This window comes from Equus quagga, chromosome 5, assembly GCF_021613505.1.
Source record: "Equus quagga isolate Etosha38 chromosome 5, UCLA_HA_Equagga_1.0, whole genome shotgun sequence".
Classification (NCBI taxonomy): domain Eukaryota; kingdom Metazoa; phylum Chordata; class Mammalia; order Perissodactyla; family Equidae; genus Equus; species Equus quagga.
Window position 1 is genome coordinate 28490693 of NC_060271.1, and position 23575 is coordinate 28514267.

Sequence of the window (23575 nt, forward strand, 5' to 3'; positions counted from 1 at the left end):
CTAGAATATAGGATACACACTCCCTCAGCACCCAAAGACCGGTTCCTAGCTCTCATCTGGAGAGCCAGATGGGTCACAGGGGCCACTTCTGCTTTGGGGGCTGTTTTTTTTCCTGCTGGGCTGAGGTGGGCCTAGGACCCAACTGTGCCAGGCAGCACTCCCCAGAGCTGATGGCCCCTCCACCAAGGCACAGCTCACAACCCTCCTGCACAGGGCCAAAGCAGGCCTGACAAGGGAAATGTCCTCCTGACCCTCCTCTCCTACAGCACTCGGAGCATTCAGCCCTTGGAGCAGCCATGCTCAGACTGGGAACAAGGAGCTCAGCCAGTGTGGGGGCAGGTAGGAGACAGGCTGCTTCCATGGCGCAGCCTGCGTCAGAACAAGTGGCTGTGACGAAGGAGCAGGCACTGTTTGGAAACCCAATTACCGCCTGCAAGGTGCCCCTCAGAGCTCCTAGGGAGAGCCAGACCAAAGACCAGCCAGAAGCCAGAGGGTGACAGCTCCCACTGCATTCAGGAGCAGATGGCAGCCCTAGGGAGACTGGCCTGGGACAGAATGTGACATTCTAGGGGTCACTGGCAGGCATGTGGGGATGGGGAGAGAGCAGGCTGGCCCCAGGGCTCACCCATCTAGACTCACTGCCAGATCAATCTCCCTGAAAGGACAGCCCTCAGCACATCCCTCTCCCGCTCAAAACTCTTCAGTAGCTGCCCATCATCCACTGAATTGAGGCCAAAACGCCACCGCTCTGCATTCCAAGTCCTTCCCAGGCCGGCCCCAGGCTACCTCACAGACTCATCTCCTGCCAGTCCCTTCCAGAACCCTCTGCTCCAGCCAAATGGATTTGTTGTTCTGCAAACAAGCTCTCCAGTCAGCCCCCCACCCCCATGCCTTTGTTCACACCACTTCAACTCCCTGGGAATGTCCTTCCCCTGCAGTCCCCTCCTCCTTTTCATCTCCCTGTCTAAGCCTGCCCACACTTAAAGCCCATTCAGACACCACATTTCCTGATGCTTCCCTGATTCCCCACTAAAGTGACCCAACTTTTCTTGATGCCCATAGCTCTGCACCTGACCATTCAAAGACTTACTGCTTCCTGTCTCTTCAATGATGAACCATGCCCATGCCTTTATCCCCTGTCCAAAGGCTGGGCGCTCTGGAGTACAGGAACTCAGAGAGACAGAAATTTGTCCCTAGTATCTAGCACATAGTAGGAGTTCAGAGAAGTCAACGGCACCTGGGATTGGGAAATCATCAGCCTCTCTTAGCAAGAATGCAGGAGTGAAACAGCTCTCAAGCTAGAGCCTGGATGAGGACCACTGCATTCTACCCAAATGCTGGGACAGAGAGGCGAAACACTTCAGGATGGCCCCAAACTGTCATCTCCTTGGTTTGGCTGCCATCTGAGCCCTTGGCAAACTCCTGATGCCAGAGCTAAGGCCTGTAGGGGTAGCATCTTCCCAAACCCCCATCCACCATCCTGCTGACTTGGGTGGGTTTCTTAAGCTTCTCTCTCTGGCCTGCCTAGTTGCAGCCAGACGATGGCACACCAGCTGGCCTGTCTGTCTGGGCAGAGCCGACGGATGCCAGACGGAGCAGAAATGGCTGTGGGCCCAGCTCTATCCATCTCCAGTCCTGGCCCTGGCTGGGGGATGGGGTCTGCCTGCCTGCTTGCCTGCTGGTGCTGCAGGCAGAAGGACTGGGGGCCCTGATGGCCTCCAAAGATAAAGGGTTCTTCAGGATATGGACCTACTCCTTTATCACCAGCCACTACAACCCAGCACAACCCACAGCTGGCTTCAGATCTCTGGGATCTTACTTGTGCTTGGTCCAACTAGTCTAAGAGCTCAGGAAAGCAAATCTTAAGGTCAAGGGAGCTGCAGAATCATTTCAGACAGACAGCAACTGAATTAACCAAACACCTCACTTCCATCTAGCAAGATTTCACTGCTCCTTCAAAGTCCAACTCAAGGCCCAATTCTCTAACAGTTGGGATTAACCATTCTCTCAATTTTTACTTCACCAGTGGCCACAGCACTTTATAACAAAGCACCAGGTTGAAGCTACCTGTAACATGTCCCACTTAACTGTGAGCTTCCCTGGTGCCTGAGACTTCCTGACTAATGGGTCAGACAGCTGCCCACCACCAGCCGGGAGGGGGAGAGGAGAGCCTAGGGCCTAAGAAGCCCTAAGAGGGAGCAGGATATCACTGCCACCTTTCCTGGATGCCTCAGCAACTTGGCTCCATCAGGCCCACTGCCTTCCTCCCTCGTCCTGGCCAGGCCCACTCACCACTTGCGCTTCATGTAGGCAGCAGCTCGGTTTCCATAGAGCATGGCGTTGTGAGGGGCCCTCTGAACAGCCTTGCTGTAAAGCTGAATGGCCTGGGTCCACTGCTGGCAGGCAAAGGCCTCATTGGCTTGCTGTTTCACACGCTCCAGGTATGGGGGCAGCTCTACCTGGGGGCTAGGGGGAAGCAGAGCCAAGTCAGGCCAGTCAAAGAAGGTCAGGGCAGCTCATCAGCAAGTCTGTAGCCCAGCCTGAGGGCCACCTAAGTTTTCTTGGCCCCTGGGATCTGCACTGTCATCTAGAATTGGGGAGTACGTGTATGCTTGACCTGGGTTACTGTGATAGTAATGGGTACAATTCCAGATACACTGAGCCAGTGAGAAAACAGAAGGGAAGAAATAAAGCTGTCCTGACAGGTTTAAGGCAATTCTTAATCAAACTCCTGGGCATGACAGTAGCTGACATTACTTGCCTCCATGCTGAGCTGAACCTTGTGACCACCCAAGTCCCTCCCATGGATCTCTCTATAGAGAATTCTGTTTCTCTCAAGGACCAGAGGATTTCAGGTCTGTATCTAGAGCCCAGAACAGGGCCTGGCAGAGAAGAGAGGCCATAAGATGCTATGGGATGGGGAAAAATATAATAGAAGAGGCCCATCTGTGTAGAACCCCTTTAGGAGGGAGCTCAGTGCTAAGATGCAGCTAGCCTCTGGGTCTTGACCCCAGCTTCTGGGGACCAGAAAGGGACCAGAGCTTCAGTCTGAGCATGACTGGAGTCCTACCAGGTGGGAGTGACATTGGGATCACTAGCCACACTCCAGAAACCTCTTTGCCCCAGTCTCCCGACTCTGGTGTGTGCATGGATAAGGGTCAGGAGGAAAGTTGACAGGACATGCCCCCCCTCTATAAGATGTAATTGGGGCTAGGAGGGCTGGACAAGTCAGGCTGGCCTACCTGATGTGTCCTCTACTCTCTGGCAGCCGGAAGCCATTGCTGTGAAGGTGTAGGCCATTGGACACACCATTGGACACGCCATTGGTGGACATCTTGCCGTTCTGAACTTCTGGCAGGGAGTGGGGAGAAAGGAACAGCATCAACTCAGGAGGAGGTCCTCATTTCTTCTTGGTAGCTCTCCAGCTTCCATTCCATCACAGGGTCTGATGGTACCATTGTGGGGCCATCCTCCCAGGGTAAGATCCATTCCCAGAAAGCAAGTTCTGACAGATCATAAGGCAAGGGCATAAAGAAAAGCCTTTGCGCCCTCTGCTGGATGGAAAGGGACACAGCTTCAACTTGGCATTACCCTTAGCCCGTGGTGGGGGTAGCAGCAGGGGGAAGAGGAGGTGACTAAAGCAACTGTAGGGCTACAAAGAAGTCAAAGAGGAGGGAAGGGCGACTACTTCAGGTCCTCAAGAGCCAAGCTATGGAAAGAATCTGCTTTTTCAGAGGAAAGTGAAAAAGGCTGTGACGTAAATCCCTTTGACAGATCTCTCTGACCTAATATTATCTTCCTTTTCACTGTAGAGACAGTGTTATTTCAGAGAATCTGCTCCTTTTGGAGAATCACAGCCACAGCCCAAGGTAAGGGTAGGTTCTCACCAGAGGTGGCACACACTCAAGCTCCCCAGAAGAGACACCCCAAAGGATACCCTAAAGGAGAACTTACCCCCTGAGGAGTGGCATTTTCTAGGCAAGAGGAAGGTATAGGGCCGCTGCTTGTAAGTCAGGTCAAACAAATAGACCTAGAGTAGAGGGGTCAAGAAAAGAGATGGAGGCTGTGAGGTAAGTGTGGCTGAACCACAAGCAAGGCCTTGGTGGCTCTCAGGAACACGGTGAATGTTGAGCAGGGAATCATCAAGGAAGGACAGGAGGGGTTCTGTGGAGCAAGCCTCAGACAGGAAAATCTTCCCAGTTCCTGGCCCTTAGAGTGGACTGCCTGAAATACTGTCATTAATTAGAATCACTTTTACAAGGTCTCAGAGGTCACAAGACCAAGTGTCCCATTTTACAGATGGGAAAACTAAAGGCTCAGAGAAGGGAAGCAGTTTGCCCAAAGTAACACTGCTAGTTACTTCCCTCAGTAAATATTATCTATTATTACATTTATTGAATTCTTACTTTATTCCAGAAATTATGCTTAGTGTTTTATATGACTCAATCTAGAAACCACCCCATGAAGAGGTACTATTATCATCACTCCCTTTAAAGAAGAAATATAGGCTCAGAGTTTAAGTAATTTATCCAGGGCCATAAAAGCAGCCAGGACCCCAAACCAGGTCTGTCTGGCTCTGAACCACTCTGCTAGACTGCTTCTCCACTCATCCTTATGCTACCTTAGGCCAGAGATGGCTCAGCAATCGGAAACCAGGGCCCTATGCTGAACTCAGGTGCTCACCTATTGTCCAACCCATTTCTTTTGTACAAAATCACACCTTGCCTTGTAATATCATCAACTGTTTCAATTGCCATGTCTCCCCTGTCAGCCTGAGATGGATCATATTTTGCATTTGTCTCTCTCATGTTTCTTTTTTTTTTTTTCCTTTTTCTCCCCAAAGCCCCCCGATACATAGTTGTATATTCTTCATTGTGGGTCCTTCTAGTTGTGGCATGTGGCACGCTGCCTCAGCGTGGTTTGATGAGCAGTGCCATGTCCGCACCCAGGATTCGAACCAATGAAACACTGGGCCGCCTGCAGCAGAGCGTGCGAACTTAACCACTCGGCCACGGTGCCAGCCCCTGTCTCTCTCATGTATCTGATAATGCTAGTCCAGAGGAAGTGCTCAGGGAGTGAGTGTAGAATAAATGAATTTATGCAAAGCTTACTAAATATCCTGACTGAGAACATGCAAACAGAATGTTTAGCAACCTGACATTATCAAAAAATACTTCCCAAAACTGGCCCTAAACCACAACCTGACTGCGTCCTCTGAGCCCCAGGATTTCCTCCTAGGAAAATAGTGGATGAGGAAACTAAGTCTCAGAAAAATGAAGAGACTTGTTCAAAGTCACAGTGCACAGCTGGTAACCAGAAGGTCAACATTTGAAGACAGGTCTGTCAATTCAAAAGCTTATGCTCAAGAAAAAGACCAGGCCAGGGCACCTCTCTGTGAATTCCAATGATTCCATGTCACTCCTACATTTCACTGTAAAGTCATGTACAATGAGGTTTCTTATCTCCCTCATGGCAGTGGACGTGAGGTACACAGCCCTGGCTGCTGGATAAAGGGGGAGAGCAGAGTCACCCTGGGCAGCCATACATACCTGTTCCCCTCCCATGTTGACCAGTAGCTCTGTGCCATTGGGGCTGAAGGTCACATAGGTGGCAACCAGCACTCTCAGACGGTTGTTGTAGTCAGGCAGCTTCACTGGCAGGTGACCTGTAGGGAACAGCCCAGTCACTAGTGTGAGGCTCCCAGTCCCCCGCAAAAGGGACAGAAAGTTCTGTGAAGTCAGTCATATAATCATGATAGCAATCATTTTCACCATAAAAGCAGCTGTAAGTGCTGAGCCCTTACTATATGTGCTAGGCCAACTGCTTTATATGCTTTATCTCATTTAGTCATTACATCCTCATTTTACAGAAAATAAATTAAAACTTATTGAGGGTAATTTGCCAAAGGTCACATGATGGCTGGTCAATGGCAGTCAGGATTAAAGCCCAGGTCTGTCTGACTCTAAAATCCTTGCTCTTGGCCACCATGCAACACTGCCTCCCTGAACTGCCCCAGAGAGAGTCAGCACCCAGCCAAGAGTTTGGGGCCAGAGCCTGGTTGAGCCCTACCTGCTACGTAATACTGGGCTGCACCATCCGGAAGGGGCTTCTGCCGGTCACAGAAGGTGTGCACACCTGCTGAAGGGCTCTGCTTCATGCTCTTTCTGGTGGGAAGGCAAACCATATAGGTTATAACACCTGGCACTAGCCCTGGCTAGACCAGACCACACTCCCTAGAGGAAAACCTAAGTTTGTGTCCCTGAGAGACACAGGAGGTATCTTTCTTCCTTAGCTCAGCAACCTCAAAGTTCCACCAACTAGACAGCTGTGGACACATACATTATAATGCTTTACAAGTAGGTCTTGCCAACTGTCTTGGTCCTTATGACCACACTATTATCTCCATTTTACAGATGAAGAAGCTAAGGCTCAAGGCCTACTTCAAGTCATATAGTGTGTGAGGAGCAACAGTGGTCACTCAAACCCACGAATGAAAGTACAGCAGGCCACATGTTCCTGCACCTGTCCCAGAAGTCCACTGAAAACCCAGGCTGGAGGAGCTGCTCAAGTCTGGGACTTCTGTGGAGGTTTTGAGTATATTCTACTTTTGTTTTAAAAAAAGAATAAAATAAAATTACATGTACAAAAAAGAAATTACAGGTACGAGATTATAACTCTGTACAAACATTTATAGTAAAAGAACAAGCAGAAAATACTATACACAGTAATTTTTTCAGGTGATGGATTACAGGTAATTTCCTTATTATACTTTTCATATTTTCCAAAACAAGCATAGACAAAAATTTTTAAAAATCAAATATTTAACAAACCCACCTTAAAAAGAAGAGGGCATGGCAATGAGGGAAAGGGGCAGCAGGTTCCCAGGGCCTTGCCCACAGGAGGCTGAGTTATTCATACCTGTGGTTATGGATCATGCGAATGTCATAGAGCCTCACGAAGGGCCCGCTGGCTCCTACCGCCAGACAGTTGTTGTCCTGGGGGTTGACGGTGAGGCACTTGGCCTCCACCAGCTGGCCGCAGTACTCTGTCAGGTCAATCAGCACCTCTGAGTGTTTGCTGTTCTCCCGAAGGTCATACTGGCTGTGAGAGAGGAAAGAGTCAGGGGACTGGGGGCTGGGTGGTTGTGTAGAAGACAGGGGAGAAGCCAAGGCCTTGTTAGGTAAGGGGATTGGGAGGGGCTTTGGACCTGTTTGTAAATAACGAGAACATCAAAAACCACTCTTGTTTCTTGAGTGCCAACTGTGTGCCAGACCTGTAGTTGGCTTTTCACACATTCTGTTTTATTCTAATACAAATCCTTACAGTAAATACTACTGTACCTTTTTTTTTTTACAGATGTCAGTATTATTGCTAAGTACTATTACTACTGATTACTAACACTTAGTGAGAAATTGCTTTGTGTCCAGTATTGTCCCTAAGTGTTATACATGTATTATCTAATTAACTCTTCCCACCATCCCTAGGTACCATTAGAACACTGAGGTTCAAAGAAGTTAAATAACCTGCCTGGGATGACACCGCAGTAAGCGCAGGGGGGGACAGCTTCCTAAGACTGCATTTTAACCACTCTGCTCTGCTTCTTAATTCTAATCTAGTTTCTTGCAGGAAAAAGGAGAAGTACGAAGATAACAGAAAAGAGAATCTGGAGGTCATCTAAGAGCTACCCACAAACACCAAGAGCCAAGCCAAGGCTGAATCCCATCCAGGTGGTGAAGGTCATGCCAAAACGCCCACCCGCAGAACAGAGCCTGGCGTTGCAGTCTCGGGACTGTTCTGCAGCCGGCACACAGGCACATTCAGACTGGGAGGGATATCACCCATGTGCTCACCCACCTCCTGCCTAGAAATCTTCAGCAATCTCTTCACTGTCGCCTTATCTTTCTAAGCCATCCTCACCAGACTGCTCTTCCTAAAATATTGTTTTTGCTCTATCTCTCCTGCTCAAAAAATTGCAGAGATTCCTCAATACTTTTAGCATAAGTGTACTTTTAGTTTACTTTCACCAAACTCTTCAGTCTGGTTTTCAAAACCTGGCTTCACATACCTCTCCAACCTTGTTCCTCAGCTTTCTAAACATGGGTCAACTACAACTACAGAACTCTTCATCCTATCCGTGCCTCTTTTACCCCTAACTTCACAAACTCTGCTCCAGCTGGGGAGTCTACTCTGCTTTTCCTTGCCCATCCAAATCCTGTCTATTCTGGAAGCCCAGCTGATATTCACCCTCTGCTGGGACACCTTCATGACTGTGCCTGCACCTAAGCACTTAGGCTCCTTCCCCATGCCCTAGACACTCAGCCTCCACCTGCTGCCCTGGCACAGTCTGGTCAGTCAAGGTCAACAAGAACAACGCAGAGTTGGACTCACCACTGACCAAGTGCTTTCTATCTTCTAAGTATTATGCTAAGGTTAATTTTAATGCTCAGGCCAACAAGGGAGATACTATGATAATTTCCACTTTACACATGAGGAAACTGAGGTTCAGGGGTGAAGTGACTTGCTCCAGTCAAACACTGAATGACAGAGGTAGGACCTGATGCCAGGTCTGTCTGACTTCAGTGCCCTGCTTCTAACTGCTGTGTTATAGTGCATACACGACTAGATACCACTCCTCCTTTCTAACAGGGAAAAGAGCACAAAGTCCTACAGGATCTTAAGGGAGACAATTAAACTAGGTTGAGGAAATAAGAAAAAAGTTCTAAGGTCACATCTGAAGAAAGGAGTTAAAGAAGGGCAAGGAGACAATTTTAGGGGGAAGGGAAGGTGTGACAGGGCACTGGAAAAGGGGACAGTCCACTTTATCATTTCTGGCTGGCTCTCCCCCTCAGGCATATGCCTGCTAACCAAATGTTCAAGAGAAATGTATCAAGAGCCTCTATGTGCCAGGCACTGTGCAGGTTCTAGGGACACACCCAAGGACAAGACAGACAGGGAACTGCTCTGAGAGAGCTTACTACTCAGCGAAGGATACAGACAAAAAAGTGAACCAACAAGTAAATAAAATAAAAGAACGGCAGATAGTGATTAGAGTTATAGAGGATACAATTAGGGCACTGAGACAAAGAATAATGGAGGGGGGGTGTACTTTAGACAAGACAGAGAAGGTGCTTCTGAAGAGGTGACTCTTAAGCTGATCTCCTTAGGGTGGGAAAGATTCATACACAGAAAGAGCTGGGGACAGAAAATCCCAGGTAGAGGGAACAGCAGTGTGAAAGCCCAGAGGAGGCAGACTCTGGACATCTGAGGTGGTGAGAGAAGGCTGGCGGGCCTGGATGTTGGGCAGGAGAGGGTAAAGGTGGGGAAGGAGAGAGTAGGGTAAGCAAACGTTCCCAGCTGAGTATTGTCTACAGACAACTGCCCTGGGCAGACAAACATGGCTGGAACTCAGCTGGTGGGAAGGAGCCAGGCCTGTGGAAGGAAGCAGTATGGGCAGACACGATGGGGAAGCCAATGTGCAGTGGAAGCAGGGAAGGCACAGGCCCCATTTGATGCCCCAGGCCTTTACCGGATAAGCCCATCCTCAGCGGCACTCCAGAATGTGTTGGGCCACATGGGCGCCGTGGCAATGCGTTTCACCCGGTTTGTGTGGTCTCCAAACATGTGGATCGTCTCCTTTACTGTCAGGTCGTGGACATGCACCTTGGAGTCAGCTGCCCCCGTGATCAAGATGCGGTCCCCAGCGTGAGGCAGGAACTGCTCAGGAAACATTGAAGAAGAGATTGCCAGGCAGTAGAGGTAGGGTTGGCCATGGAAGGAGACTAGCCTGGATGTTAGCACCCTCTTACCCTCTCCATATCAGATAAGAAAATGAGCCCATCAAAGGCAACCCACCAAGAAAACTTTGGATCTCAAGCATCAGCTCATAAGGTCAAAATTGGGACATGCACCTTTACTTTGCTAGAATGATCCTGACCTATGTCAAATCAGACTACCTAAGGAGCCCTTTTCTTCTGATTCTTCCCCAGGTAGGAGCTGAGTGGATGATAATCATAGCTGTAAGCATCTACCATGTGCTAAACACCAGGGCAGGTACTTTATCGTATTAAATAACCCCATTAAAAAACCCCAAATAATAAACTCTAAAACCCAGATAATAAACTCTAAATAACCCCATTAAAAACTGAGGTTTGGCACTAACATTTACCAGGACTGTGTTCAAACTCAAGTCTGTATAATGCTCACATGCCATACTGCCTCACGATGACTATTTAATAACCAGGTGATTAAGTAATAAATTAGTCTTAAAATGAAAAGGACTTTCAGTGTTTTAAAGGAGGAGGTGTTTTTAATTGGTTCAAATATTTCTGGACTACAATCTGGCAACAGATAACAAAGTAAAAACTATTTCTATATTTTGACCTCAAACTTCCTCTTCTGAGAAATAATTCTTAAAGAAAAAAGGGACTTGTGCAGAAATGCTCGGAGCAGCACTCCTTATAATAGCAAATACCGGGAATGCCTCAAATGTCAGACTGGGGAAGGGCTGAGCAGAGAGATGATACATCTCCATGTGGCCATTATAAAGAATGAGAGCCCCAGCATTTTGGTGAAGATGAGAACAACATACTCCAGAAGACATATGGTAAAAACAAAAGAGCCACAAACTTGGGGCCGCCCGGTGGCGCAGCGGTTAAGTGCGCACGCTCTGCTTCAGCAGCCTGGGGTTTGCCGGTTTGGATCCTGGGTGTGAGCATGGCACCACTTGGCAAGCCATGCTGTGGTAGGCATCCCACATATAAAGTGGAGGAAGATGGGCATGGATGTTAGCTCAGGGCCAGTCTTCCTCAGCAAAAAGAGGAGGATTGGCAGCAGATGTTAGCTCAGGGCTAATCTTCCTCAAAAAAAAAAAAAAAAACAAACCAAAAAGAGCCACAAACAGCTTTGAATAGTAATTTTTAAAAAGTATGCAGTTCTATCACCTAGCTTTGAGGAAGAAAAATATTTGGGTGTAGTGTGAGTTGAGTTCTTCTTTCGTGAGTTCAAAAGATTGAATTATCTTTTTTCTTAATTGAAAAGTTTCTCCCAACCCACAAGAACACTGAATGGGTGCTGGGGGTGGGCCACTATGCTGCATTTAAACAGCTAAAGTCCTGCTTGACTTAAACGTTCACGCAAGAGCAACAATTCACTCCTTCCACATACACTTCTCTATTGGCTCACCAGGACAAGAGCTAGATGAAATAGATGGAATCTAACCATTTTTAGGGATAACTAGCAGTCTTTAATCCTATCTGGAGACAGCATATGCTCCATGCACAACAGAGATAAAGAGGTGAGCCCTTGGGAAGAGCTTGTGGCTGTTGCCATACTCATCATACACTGTAGCTGCCACCAGGGGGAGCTTGTGGGTTAAATAAAAGATCTGCAGTGTTCTACTACCCCAAGACAGAAGAATACTTTTCTACACTTTTTTTAACAGAAGAGGAGGCTGAGGGTCTGTGAATATAAGCGCCTTGCCTGAGGTCTTATTACTAGGGAGTATCAAGGCCATTGTCAAATTTTGGTCTCTGAATTCAATGTTTTGTGCTCCATGATGCCAAACTGATGGCATAAATCCCTTCCCCAGATCCCACGGCACAGACTCAAACTAGACCTAATACTTCTCAGTGTGAAGAAAGCAGTTTCTGTTCACCATGCAGGAGGTGAATCAGCATTGTTTTGTCTCTAAAATCACAGAAATTCACAGAATTGGTCCCTGGAAAGGAGATGAGAATCAGAATTTGGGAAAGAGGTGGGGTTAAGGGAAATAAGTAGGTTCTGAGCTCTCATAGCTACCTTCTTCTTCAGGTGTCTTGTAACTCCTCTCGATACTAATCAGGAAAATATTTCTTAGATTAGTGAGGCTTTCCAAAGGACAGCCTCACTCTCACATACATCCATTATAGAATTTCAGAGCTGGAAAAGTGCTTTATTAAAGGTCATTTCCTCCAACTTTAAACATGGCAGATAAAGTTCCCAGCAAGGAGAATACCTCAGTGCTGGGACATTTACTACGTCCTCAGAGGGCCTATCCTACCTTTTTCAAACAGCTATAAGCATCAGACAATCTCTTCCTTCATTAGGCCCACATTTGCTTCTGTGGACTTACAGCCACTAGTCTACGTCTGTTCTCCGGGACCAAAAGGGACAAGTTTCATGTCACTTCCACATAATAGGACTTCAGAGGTCTGAAGACACTTCTAAGTCAGCTCAGCTCCCTTCCACCAACAGATCAGCAGACTCAAAGGTAGAACAGCTGGAAGTACCTGTGCTGGGGCTTTTTTTTTTTTTTTAACCAATCATCTCAATACTGTAACATCAACCCTGTGGATTGCTACTTCCTTTTTTTAAATTAAATGACTTATTTACTCATTTATCCATGAATGGGGGGGGGTTTCCTTAGTTACTTCCTTTTCACAGACGAGTAAACAGACTCAGGGAGGTCAGGTGATTTGCCTGGGTCACATGGCTTCCAAGAGGCAGATAAAGGTGTCAAACACAGGTCTGCTTGCTATCTAAGTTCATGCTCGGAACCATAACTCCCACCACACCACTCACATAAATATAAATTCATCTAGAGCTGGCCTCTTGGCTCTAACAAAGGAAGCAGAGCATGAAAAAGAGATGGGGTTTCAGGAATCACCATTGGATGCTCAAAACACAAAAGTGTCTGTCACCTCGGGGGTACATGGGTCACAGGCATGCAAACACGACCATGCGCACAGCCCAGTCACCCCTTTCACTTGTTCTTTTGGCTTATCCTGCTCACCTTGACAGAGAAGATATTTGCAGTGTGTCCCGTGTGCATGGAGAGCAGCTTCTTGTGGTGCAGCGGGTCCCACACAATCGTGTGCTGGTCATCAGAACCAGAGGCCAGCAAGCTGCAAGCACAGTGAGTGGTTCTGACCTCTCCTCAAGTTCCTGGGCCCCCTCCTCCTGTCCCACATTCCCAGTTGAAAAGGAGTGAAGCCACAAAGAACTTGAAGAACAGTAGATGTCATAGAATTTAAGGTTATCTTGTAAACATTAGTTGATTCTCTTTTATTTTGCCTGAGAATTTCTCATTATTCTTTGGAAGGTCATCCAACCTTCCATCTCTCTGGGATTCATTGTTTGTGTGTGTATAATGATGGACTAAACATAAGAACATAGCAGAAAGCAGCAGTCTCTTTTCATTGGGTTCACTCTTTTCCTTAGATCAACTAAGAGAATGGAAAGTCCCCTTCATCCAGCCTCCCTACTCCCCTCTCCAGCACTCCCAGGTGCTGTAGCTCATACTTACTCCCCTTTCTCATTCCACTCCAGACAGTTGACACATCCTGAGTGACCCTGGGGAAGCAAACAGAAAAGGACAAGGAGAGAGCTAGTTAGAGGTTCTCCTGGAAACCTCAAAATCGAGAAACGGAACTGAACAGGTAAACCAGCCTTTCCATCATCAACGTTTTCCAGGTGCATGTGACCAGAATTGAATTAAACTGCCTGGGATCTTCCATATATAAAGTATGTCATACTCATGATTTCACTTGACACTGAACACCTCTGAGCCAGAAATTTTGCAGAATTGATCCCATTTTGCAGAAAAGTACACTGCAGTTCAGATAACAGTAAGCAGTGGAAGTGAGACCCAAACAAATTTCTGCTCCTACCACTAGAAGGGACATCCCCTCAGCCACAGAAAATTTGCCCAGAGAAGCATCTGACTCAAAGGCAGCCCACTAACTAGAAGGTTGATCTTTCATTCATTAGGCACATATTTAATTTGTCGAGCACCCACTGCATGCCAGGTACTGTTCAGACACCAGGGATTCTGTAGCATACAAAACAAAGTCTCTGATCTTCTGGAGCTTCCTTCGAGTAGGTGGAGCCTGGTATCGCAAGGTAAATTGGACCAGAGTCTTGAGCTTGGGATTTGAATTGAGAAACATGGAGAGAGTGAGGCAGTTAAAAACAGACATTGAATCTGAAAGTACGCACAGAGAGAAATCATGGCAAAGGAAGAGTTACAGGAAACAGAATCCACGAAAAGCAGAAGGCAGGAAGTGGGAGAAACAAGTCTTATGTGGGAGAAGAGAGGACAAGTCACGAGGCATTCCTGCGCACCGTTCCTTCTGTTCCCTCACCCTCCCTCATTCCTAATGGTACCTTGATTTTCATTTAATCATCTCCCTGTACCAAATCAGACCATGTGTTTTAGGACGTGTCAATCCATTGTCCTTGCCACAGTGACAGGTTTAGGAACTTAGGCCTAAGCCAACTGGACATGGCATTCACTTGGGCACAGGGATTGGCTCAGACATGAGCCTGTGATGCGAATCAGATGCAAGGGGCACAGTGGCTGGGAGCTTCTGGAAAAGGAGTTTTCTCATTCTCAGGACAGAGTCTATAAAAGAGATGCCTCTCTTCCTCTGAATGCTAGGTGTACTGATGTGACACCTGGAACTGCCAGCATGAGGGAAGCCAGCCTGAGTGTGAAATCAACACACAGAGGAAAGCCCAGCCAAGGGAAAGATAGAAATATGGAGCCAGAGTGACCAGAGTAACCAACCCTAATGACTACTCTACTTCTGGACTTCCAGTTAACTGAGCCAATCAGTTCATTACTGTTTAAGGCCATTTGAGTTGGGCTGTTACTTGTGGCCCAAAGCATCCTAACTGATAAACTCCAACTCATTCTTCAGGTCTCAGTTTCTAAGCACTTCCTTCAAGATGCCTTTCCTGTCCTGTAAATTTGGGAGGGAGACATACCCTTTGTGGGCTCCTACTGTCACACTGTATTATGGCTCTGTGTCAACGTGGTTGTCTGCTTCACCAGACTGAGCCCTGAGAAAGCAGGCTTTGTGTATTGTATTCATTGCATTGCCAAGGCCAGGTACAGTGCCTGGCGCATATCTGTTGCCTGAAGGTGCAAATAAGTCCAGTGGGACTAGTGGAAAGAACTGAGAGATATGAACAAATCTAATCCCCTGACTGTCTGGTCAGAAAAGGCTTCTCCTCTGCCTTCTTCCCTCTTACCCTTTGTCCAGTAAAGATTCTCATCTGGGTTGAATCTCATTTCTTTCCAGGTTCTACTCTTACATACATTACAGACACATTCACTCTGTTCAAACTTGTCACATCACTTGCTGACTTGAGCATCTCACTTTCCCATGGCACTTGGTGGAAACCTCACACATGGCTCTGGCCATCCTTTCTTGGTCAGAATCATTTCTGTCCTTAGCCCTCTCATTTTCCCACCAGGCTGTAAATTACTTGTGCCTGGGGATCACATATTCAGCTTACAATCTCCCAGAGTACCTAGGGCCTTGAATGATTGCTACTTACTGAGGGCTTACAAAGAGCTAGGCAGGGTGCTAGCACTTCTGGTAAGTAGAACAATGGCCTCCTACAGACGAACATGTCCTGATCCTCTGGAACCTATGAATATGTTATGTTAGGTAGCAAAAGGGACTTTGCAGATGTGATTAAGGTTAAGGTCCTTGAGATGGGGAGATTATCCTAGATTACTGAGGTGGACCCAATATAATCACAAGTGTCCTTATAATCAGAGAACCTTTCCTGGCTGCAGAGAACTAGAGAGATGTAGGTGTGAAAGGGACTTGATCTGCTGTTGCTCGCTTTGAAGATGGAAGAAGGGGGTGATGAGCCAAGAAATGCAGCAGCCTCCAGAAGCTGGGAATTGCAAGGGAACAGATTCTATCCTACAGCCTCCAGAAAGAATACAGCCCTGTCAGAACCTTGCTTTTAGCCTGGTGAGAGCCATGCCAGACTTCTGATCTAGAGAATTGTAAGATAATAAATTTGTGTTGTTTTAAGCCACTAAGTTTGTGGTGATGTGTGTGTTATGGCTACAATAGGAAACTGGAACAGCACTCTACATCCATTATCTTGTTTAAGGAACACGTATCATTACTCATTTTATGGATAAGAAAACAATGCTTAGAGAGGTTAGGTAACCTGCTGTGATATTGTGATTTGTAATAAGAAATATATATCTGGTCTTCATCCCTATTTCTGGCACAGAGCTTCTAAAACTCTTGGAATTTTCTAAGTGATAAAAGCAAAAAGTGTGCCTTTTTTTGTTATGTATAACAAACCGCTTTTGACCACACCTGAGTTTATGTTAGCGAAGTGATTTTTGGAAAGCACCTAAGGAAGGGGTCTGGTTGCCAGGGGAGTCAATCATACAATTGGAGAGTTGGAACTTTTAGTCCCACTCCCCTGACCTCCAGAGAGGAGGGAGGGGCTGGAGGTTGAATCAATTACCAACGGCCAATGATTTAATCAATCAGGTCTATGTAACAAAGCCTCCATAAAGCTCCGAAAGGACGGGGTTTGGAGAGCTTCTTGGTTGGTAAACACGTGTTGATTTGGGGAGACATGATCTGAGAGGGCATGCAAGCTCTGAGACTGGCACATACCTTGCCCTATGCATCTCTTCTATCTGGCTGTTTCTGTATTATATCCTTTTATAATAAATGGTAATCTAGTAAGTAAAATCTTTCTCTGAGTTCTGTGAGCCTCCTTAGCAAAATAATCAAACCCAAAGAGGAGGTGGTTGGAACCTCCAATCTATAGCCGGTTGGTTAGAAGCACATGTGACAACCTGGACTTGAGATTGGCATCTGACGTGGGGGTAGGAAATGTGGAAACAGCAGGGCAGTATCGTACAACAGAGGCCTTAACCTGTGGAATGATGCTATCTCCAGATGGATAGTGTCAGAATTGAGTTAAATTATATGGCACCCAGCTGGTGTCAGAGAATTGCTTTGTGGTGTGAAAACAAAAACAACCCCACACACATTGGACCTGCCTAATGTGGCATGGCTAATAGTGGTGACAGGAAGCAGGATTTTTAACTTGAAAGTGCAGGCTCTTAAGTACTGTCTGAGAAATGCACGAATGCTTCCAAAATTACTGTACAGTATTTGTCCTCAAATCAGTAACTCATCCAAAGCACAGAAGACAGAGGCCACAGTGGACAAATATGATACTTATGATTCATTTCTACAGAGTAAAAAATAGCTCAGAGGCAGGTAAGTTGGAGAAAACACAAAGAGAAAGCTCAAAGCAGATTCTACAAAAATACAAAGTAACTACTGACCAAAAAAAACTGATACAGGGCTTTATAAGTTAGAACGGGTCTGAAAAGCTACTTTACAAGGAACAGAGTGTTTAAGAGGAGTTATTTTGGCCTTGATAAATAAGGCTGGCCTAGATATAGGTACACAATCTATAATTACATTGAAGAATACATTGGAAGAAAATATACCTACGAAATATCAGAATTAAAAAGTGGGTAAAAAAGGGCCAGCACAGTGGCGGAGCGGTTAAATTCTCACGTTCCACTTTGGCAGCCTGGAGTTCACTGGTTTGGATCCCAGGTGCGGACCTATGCACTGCTTATCAAGTCCTGCTGTGGCAGGCGTCCCACATATAAAGTAGAGGAAGATGGGCATGGATGTGGGCTCAAGGCCAGTCTTCCTCAGCAAAAAGAGGAGGAGGATTGGCAGCGGATGTTAGCTCAGGGCTAATCTTCCTCAAAACACAAACAAACAACAAACAAACAAATAAATCTTTAAAAAAGTGGGTAAAAAAGAAGGGGAGAAAACTTAAAATTTTTAAGGAATTGAGAGGAACTATTGTTCAGAGATGGCTCCTAGAGAGGAACAGACCTCTGTGTGCCTCCCTAGAGCCCTGGAAATATTTCTACTTAGGGTAAGCCTTGCACACCAGGGACCTGAAGGAAACAGAACATGCACAGAGAAAGAACCTGCAATAAAAGCTCCAAATCTCACTTAAGTTCAAATTACAACCTAACTCTTAGTTCCTGCTTAACTCTATTAAATATTGATCATAATTACTATTTATTATAAGTCTCTATAATTTGCTAGGTAGCATGGTGTACAGGAGGAGAAGAAGGCAGGGAGAGGTATTTTATCACTGACACCGCTCAGAACTGTAGGTGCATAATGATGGTAAAAAACAAATGGACTTTTAGTTGGTTTTATTATTGCTTTTAAATTCCTTACAGACTATGAACCCCCTTACAGCCTGCGTTACTGTTCCCACCTTGGTATGCCACTGCTGGGTAGAACACTAGATATTAACAATAGACATGATCCCATTATCACTCCCTTTTTAGAGGTAAGACCAAGTCTCAGAGATATGGGAACCCAGGTCAATAGGACTCCAAAGTATTTCTTTGGCTATGCTGGACTACCTCAAATGCCACTCTTATTCCTACCTGTATTAAAAAGAGATCTCATTGCTACCATCACCTTAGAGAACTGCTAGGTAATTTCATATGAAGTTAAGCTTATATCCACCCTTGACCCAGCAATTCCATTTCTAGGTATTTACTCGAGGGAAATGAAAACATTTGTCCACACAAAGACTGGTATAAGAATATCCACAGAAACTTTATTTTTAAAAGCTCAAAATTGAAAATAACCCAATGGTCATCAACAGGAGAATGGAGAAACAAAACGCAGTATATCCATACAGTGGAATACTACTCAGCAATAAAAAGGAACAAACAATAGCTAAGTGCAACAACATGGATGAAACTCAAAAAATATTTTGCTAAACAAAAGAAGCCAAACACACAAAAATATATACTGTATAATTCTATTTACATAAAGTAGAAGAGGCAAAACTAATCTGTGGGGACAGAAGCCAAAAAGCGGTTGCTCTGAGGTAGGAGGGTCGACTGCAAAGGGCACCAGGGGAACTTCCTACAGTGATGGAAGTATTTTCTATCTTGTTGTGATTGGTAGTTACACAAGTGTCAAAACTCATCTAACTCAATACTTAAGACCTATGCACTTTATTTTTACATAAATTATACCCGAATAAAGAAAGAGAGAAAAAAGGTAATAATAATAGCAGTAGCAGTCACTAATATATACTGAACACTATCTCAGAGGTACCAGGGTCAATAGCGTGCCCTTCATATATGCTTTTAGCTAACGTTACAACTATCTTGTGATAGAAACAGCATTACTATTCTCATTTTTCAGATGAGGAAAAGGTTAATACTCCATATTGTGTAAACAGTGTAGCCAGAATGTGAACCTAGGACTGACAGTTTCCAGAGTGTAGCTTTTAACTGTGATGTCATACCACCTTTTTAAATTATGAGCTGTCTCTCTTAAAACTTAAATGTCTGCCATGTGCCTGCCAGTATTGTACTGGGCTCAGAGACACAACTGAGTCAGATGGACACATCTCCTGTCTTCTCAGAGCTGAAGAGGTTTTGTTTTCTCCTTCTTTTCTCCAAACCTGTAACATTAGCCTTTCCCTATGTTATTATGATCTCCTCATAGCATCACCTCAAATGGCTAGAGAATATTCCTCCAAAGGTCAAACTATACTCACCTCTACCTTAGTGTTGTACATTTACGTTAGCTCCAATTTTGGTGAGTTGATCTATTTAAAAAGTCAAGTGGGAGAAGAACATTTACAGGTGACTGGACAGCCCACACTAGGCATAATGTCATGGTTTTTTGCATTTGACTGGAAATGTGTAAAATCTGTGTTGTCGCCCAAGGTATAGGCCCTGCTACTCAGGAACTCTAATGAGCAGTCATGGTGTGGAGAAGTATATTTAAACAGGAAACATTATTAATAAGTGCAATTTAGTATGCAACAATCTATCAAAATGTGAGGTCCATAGGGGAAAAATAATGTCATCTTTGCCAGGGGAAAAAGCTGGGACCCATTGCATTAAGGGAATAAAAAAAGAGAAGCAAAGAGCTAGGAAGTCTGCCAATCAAAGTATATCCTGGTATAATCAAAAGGACTAGAGATCCTTTTGTCCAAATTTATTTTTTTACAGGAGGAAGCTGAGGACATGAGGCTGGTTAGTGAGAGGCAGAATTGTAAAGTGAAAGAGCTGTCTGGGTTCAACCCTGGCTTGGCCTCTTCCTAGGTGTTTGGGCAGTCACTTAAGATTCCCAGAGCAATAGATTTTTCATTTGGAAATGGGGATGATGATAATGCCATCCTGACAAGATCACTGTGAAGATTAAATGATGTAATATACGGAAGGTGCCTAGCACACTTTGGGAAACGCTGGCTCCCATCCCTGGAACTAGCCCTCAGCTATCTTCTTTTGCCAACCATGTGTGTTCCTTCTGGATCCCGCCCTTGAAGACCCCTCCACATGGCTAGGATACTCACAAAGGGTATACATCTTGAACAACTGAATTCCTTTCTATTTACTTACTTTTTCAAAAGGGTTATTTCTGCAGCTATTAAATTGCTATCCTAAACTCTGACCAAACAGACAACTCATTTATTCAACACCATTATGTATAAGGTTCTGAGAGCAAAGGGAATAAATAGTAGGATAAACAAAGACAGGTCCATGTCTATGGCAACATGAGACAAAGTTCTACCATAATAGAGGAAGGAGAGAGGCATCAAAAAACCCCAGAAGGAGATAGGTATGTCAGGCTTTAGGAACAAGCTTAAAGAATCTTTGAGGACATTATCTGGATTGGAGATAAAGCCTGTGGCCCAGTTTGCATAGCAACATGTAAGGACCCTCTCTTAACTGCAACCCAGTCATATATACATTTAACTTACCCACTGACTTCAGACCTAAGCTCTTGTATAATGAAGTTCCACTTAAAAAGTCAATGTCAATGAGCATGAGAGTTAGAAACGCTCAGTGGAGGGGCTGGCCCAGTGGTGCAGGGGTTAAGTCTGCACGTTCCGCTTTGGAGGCCCGGGGTTTGCCGGTTCAGATCCTGGGTGCGGACATGGCACCACTTGGCACGCCATGCTGTGGTAGGTGTCCCACATATAAAGTAGAGGAAGATAAGTACGGATGTTAGCTCAGGGCCAGTCTTCCTCAGCAAAAAGAGGAGGATTGGCAGCAGTTAGCTCACGGCTAATCTTCCTCAAAAAACCAACAAAAAAAAACCCCAAAAAACTTTTGTGCATCAAAGGTACTATTAAGAAAGTGAAAAGACAATCCACAAAATGGGAGAAAAAAATTTCACATCACATATCTAATAAGGGTCTAGTATCCAGGATACATAAAGAACACTTAGAACTCAACAAAAAGATAGATAACTCAATTAAAACACCGGCAAAGGATCTGAATAGACACTTCGAAGAAGATATACAAATGGCCAATAAGCTCATGAAAAGATGCTCAACATCAATAGTCATTAGGGAAATGCAAATCAGAACTACAATGAAATACCACATCACATCCACTAGCATAGCTATAATCAAAAAGATAGATAAGTTGGTAAGGATTTGGAGAAACTGGAACCCTCATACATGTTTAGTGGGAACGTAAAATGATGCAGCCACTTCGAAAAACAGTTTGGCAGTTCCTCAAAAAATTAAACATGGAGTTACCATACAACCCAGAAATTCCACTCTTAGGTATATACCTAAGTATACCTAAAAATATAAAACAATATGTCTACACAAAACTTGTACACAAATGTTCACAGCAGCATTATTCAAAATGGCCAAAAAGCGGAAACAATCAAAATGTCCACTAACTGCTGAGTGGATAAACAAGATGTGGTAAATCCATACAATGGAATGTTATTTGGCCACAGTAAGGAATGAAGTACTGATGCACGCTCACATGATGAATCTTGAACACATCAATGCGAAAAGAAACCAGATACAAAAAAGCCACATATTGTATGATTCCATTTACATTAGATGTCCAGAATAGGAAAATCCAGAGACAGAAAGTAGCTTAGCGGTTGCCAGGGGTTAGGGCCAGGGGAGTAACTGCTAATATGGGTAAAGGGTTTCTTTTGGGGGCGATGAAAATGTCTAGAATTAGTGGTGATGGCTGCACAATGTTGTGACTATACTAAAATACCACTGAATTGTACACTTCAATAAAATTTAAAAATTAACTTATAAAATCAAACCAACTTATAAAAACACACTGGGGCAGGCTGGATTTGGCCCACAGGCCCTAATTTGCTGACCCCTGACCTACAGGAAAGTCCTTGAAATCTCTCACAAAGTCAAGTCTCCTCTCCATCTTCTTCTTTGAGAGTGACTATTTTAAAAACTTGGTATCTAATTTACTTCTCTAAAATGATATTGTAAAAAAACTCAGACAAGTCTGTTAGAATAAAGTTACACTATGAAACTGCCCTGGTCTAACAACTATATTCAAAAAGAAAGTCAATCTAGTTTGATACAACTTGTTATCAGTGAATTTATGCTCAAATTATACAAGAAACAAAAAAGCAATCAGGCCAATTGTGAAGGTGAGATATATAATGTTTGCAATTTGCTTAAGGAACACATTAAGAAAACTAATAATGCAAGAGAATAAATCTACCAAGTCAAGAACTATTTGTTAAGCCCTTTTAAAAAGCAGACATGGGGCCAGCCCCGTGGCTGAGTGGTTAAGTTCATGCGCTTCGCCAGTTCGGATCCTGGGCACGGACATGGCACCGCTCATCACGCCATGCTGAGGCAGTGTCCCACATGCCACAACTAGAAGGACCCACAACTGTGTACTGGGGGCTTTGGGAAGAAAAAAAAAGGAAAAATAAAATCTTTTAAAAAGCAGACACATGGGTGAGGTGGGAAGACTATGAACTCTAGAGCCAGAGAGGCCTGATATAAATCTTATTAATTTTATTTCCACCACTTAGGTGACCTTGGAAATGCTCAGTTTTACTCTCCTTATTTATAAAGTGACGTTCCTTTCCTCTCCCTCTCTCTACCAACTGTCTAACAGTGTGCCAAGAAATCTCACAAGTGAAGAAATAGAATAGATCAAAGTGTGATCAGAACTTTAAGGTCGACTTGGAAGATCCTGGTGATACAACCAAAAATGAAAGCAAGTCCCACTCCCCAAAAAGTGAGGACTGCAGGCCACAAATTGGAATCCCAAGATATTTGGCTCCTGTTCAGTTATGATAATAAAACTCACTGAGAGAAGATGAACTAGCACATATAACTCAAGGGGAATCTGGAATGCTCAGCAAAGATGTCCAAGGAAAACAGAGAACTGGTTTGATCTATATGCCAGGACATCTCAGAATTAATCCTAATTAATATTAAATTTAAATCCTCTAATCTCAACCTCCATTCTGGCTGTCTCATTCAGTTGCTGCCACTACAACAGTTCTTTGTATTTTCTTATTGAACATTTTTAACTTTCTATTTTGAATCAATTTCTAACATATAAAAAAATGCAAGAATAGTACAAAAGCTCCCACACAGACCTTTCCCTTAATTCAATAATTGTTAACATTGCTGTATTTGCTTTCTCTCTCTCCCTCTCCTTTTCTTTCTACACACACACACACGCGTGTGCATACTTTATTCTCTGAACCATTTGAGAATAAGTTGCAGACTTCAGGACCCTTTACACACTTAACTACTTCAGTATGTATTTCTAAGAACAAGGTCATTCTTTTATTTAACCAGAGCACATTTATCAAAAATCAGGAAATTTGACACTGACACAATACTATTATTTAATATTCAAATTTCACCAACAGTCCCAATAATGTCTCTGATTTTTCTGATCCAGGATCCAATCCAGGATCACACGCTGCATTTAGCTGTT

General features: G+C 44.7%; 1 protein-coding gene across 3 annotated transcripts in view; it reads right to left on the reverse strand.

Moving 5' to 3' along the window:
* The window catches only part of WDTC1 (WD and tetratricopeptide repeats 1), a 62526-nt gene that overhangs the window by 7482 nt on the left and 31469 nt on the right, over positions 1–23575 (reverse strand). For 2 of the 3 annotated variants that reach the window (XM_046661561.1, XM_046661562.1), the window contains 9 exons: positions 13283–13329; positions 12770–12881; positions 9527–9714; positions 6919–7101; positions 6070–6164; positions 5550–5665; positions 3955–4030; positions 3243–3351; positions 2293–2466 (listed from right to left, as the gene is read on the reverse strand). In XM_046661561.1, coding sequence (XP_046517517.1) covers positions 2293–2466; positions 3243–3351; positions 3955–4030; positions 5550–5665; positions 6070–6164; positions 6919–7101; positions 9527–9714; positions 12770–12881; positions 13283–13329 — 1100 coding nt within the window. The remainder of the gene's footprint in view (positions 1–2292; positions 2467–3242; positions 3352–3954; positions 4031–5549; positions 5666–6069; positions 6165–6918; positions 7102–9526; positions 9715–12769; positions 12882–13282; positions 13330–23575) is intronic. The other variant, XM_046661563.1, reaches the window with a different exon arrangement.